Genomic DNA, 1,462 nt, shown 5'->3' with positions numbered 1-1,462 from the left:
CAGCAGAGCTACCTCGTCTCTCAACAGAAGCAGAAAAAGACACAAGTATTGGGTCTGTCAAAATGCTTAGCCTTCCGATCTGTGCGGTCCTGGGTCCTGGCGCTCATGTGGATGTCAGCAGAGGCTTTGGAAGTGCAGGGCAGCGAGAAGAGCTCCCAGCAGTGCGGCCCCAGCCCACCTTCTGCCCACCAGCAGCAGTTCAGGCGCTCCTTGAGTCAGAAGCAGGAGTGGAGTTAGCTTACAGCAAATCTTTAAAGGCTGGTTAGTGGTTTGATGTCTTTATAACTGTCTTTAAATCACAGGAACAAATATTACCCTTTGCCTTGTCTGGAGAGCAGCACAGCCAGGCAGCAGCGTGGGGACCTGCACTCTGGTAGATGCTGGCTGGGCTGTGACAGGGCTGGCTGCTCCGTGCCCATGGGACTGGCAGCCCCACAACAGAGTCCTCAGTGCTGGCACAAGCACTGCTGTCCTGCCCCAAGCTGCAAAGCCAGGCAGCCCCAGACATCATACCTGCATGGGATGTGTTTGTCCACACACTTTTTCCTGTGTCCTCTGAGCAGCAGATGGACGCACAGGTCTGCGAGCACACGTGCTGTGTGACACGGCCTCACACTCGGGTGGATATACAGAAAGACTAGTGTTTATTCCAAATGCCTTTGGGTACAAACTGCAAACAACTTGACTAAGGCCAGTATCCCAGCACAAGGCTCAGGCCACCGGAGCTGCCTGGTTCAGGCTAGGGTTTGTGGGTTTGGGACAGGGAGACTGGTGCCCTACAACTAAACCTGTGATCGACGCAGCGTATTGGCTTCTTCTCCCACAAAATGCCCCCACCCCCTATTTGTCTTTTCTTACTGAGTCTAGAGTTTTTTGTGATTAGCGTGGGTAAACAGAATGCTCCAAAACAGGTGAGTGAGGCAGAGCACAAGGCTAGCTGGGACAGGGACACGGTGACAGGTTTGGCACAGGGAGTGATGTGGCCTGACAGGAGAGGCGCGAGGGCAAGGGGTTGGCAGGGAGGGCACAGACTGCACTGGCAGGGATAGGGCATGTGCGCATAAAGGCTCAGTAGGACTGGAACCACAGCCCTTAGTAGAGAACATCCTCAAAGTCGAGCAGCAGGAACCGGTGTAGGGCACTTGGCAGGTGCAGCTGAGACAGGACCCGAAGCAACCGGCCCTCCAGGAAGGTCCTGAGCGTGCAGCGAGCCAGGTGCTGCAAGCAGCGAGGTCTTTGCTCCAGGGAGAAGAGTGACTGGTAGAAATGTGGGTATTTCTACAGAGAGAGGAGAGAGGATCAGAGGCAGACAAAGCTGAAGACATTGTCTTGAGAGCTGAGGTACAAACAGATGCCCCTTCACCTCCATCACTGTGGTGCATCTTCCCTGTGCCCTGCAAACCTCCACTAGCCCCAGCCCTGCCATGCTCCAAACCCCCTGCACAGAATCACAGAATTATTG

At 54.8% G+C, this 1,462-nt stretch overlaps 1 protein-coding gene across 1 annotated transcript in view; it reads right to left on the bottom strand.

Annotated features, from left to right (window-relative positions):
• Positions 1 to 1,092: 1,092 nt before the first annotated feature.
• Positions 1,093 to 1,462, bottom strand: part of ASB10 (ankyrin repeat and SOCS box containing 10) — a 7,498-nt gene continuing 7,128 nt past the window's right edge. Inside the window, exon 7 of the mRNA XM_009868948.1 lies at positions 1,093 to 1,278. Within this exon, the coding sequence (XP_009867250.1) occupies positions 1,093 to 1,278 (186 nt within the window). The remainder of the gene's footprint in view (positions 1,279 to 1,462) is intronic.

The sequence above is a fragment of the Apaloderma vittatum genome, unplaced genomic scaffold (genome assembly GCF_000703405.1).
Source record: "Apaloderma vittatum isolate BGI_N311 unplaced genomic scaffold, ASM70340v1 scaffold34004, whole genome shotgun sequence".
NCBI lineage: Eukaryota > Metazoa > Chordata > Aves > Trogoniformes > Trogonidae > Apaloderma > Apaloderma vittatum.
The sequence above is the reverse complement of the archived record's forward strand: the minus strand, read 5'-3'. Positions and strand labels throughout refer to the sequence as shown.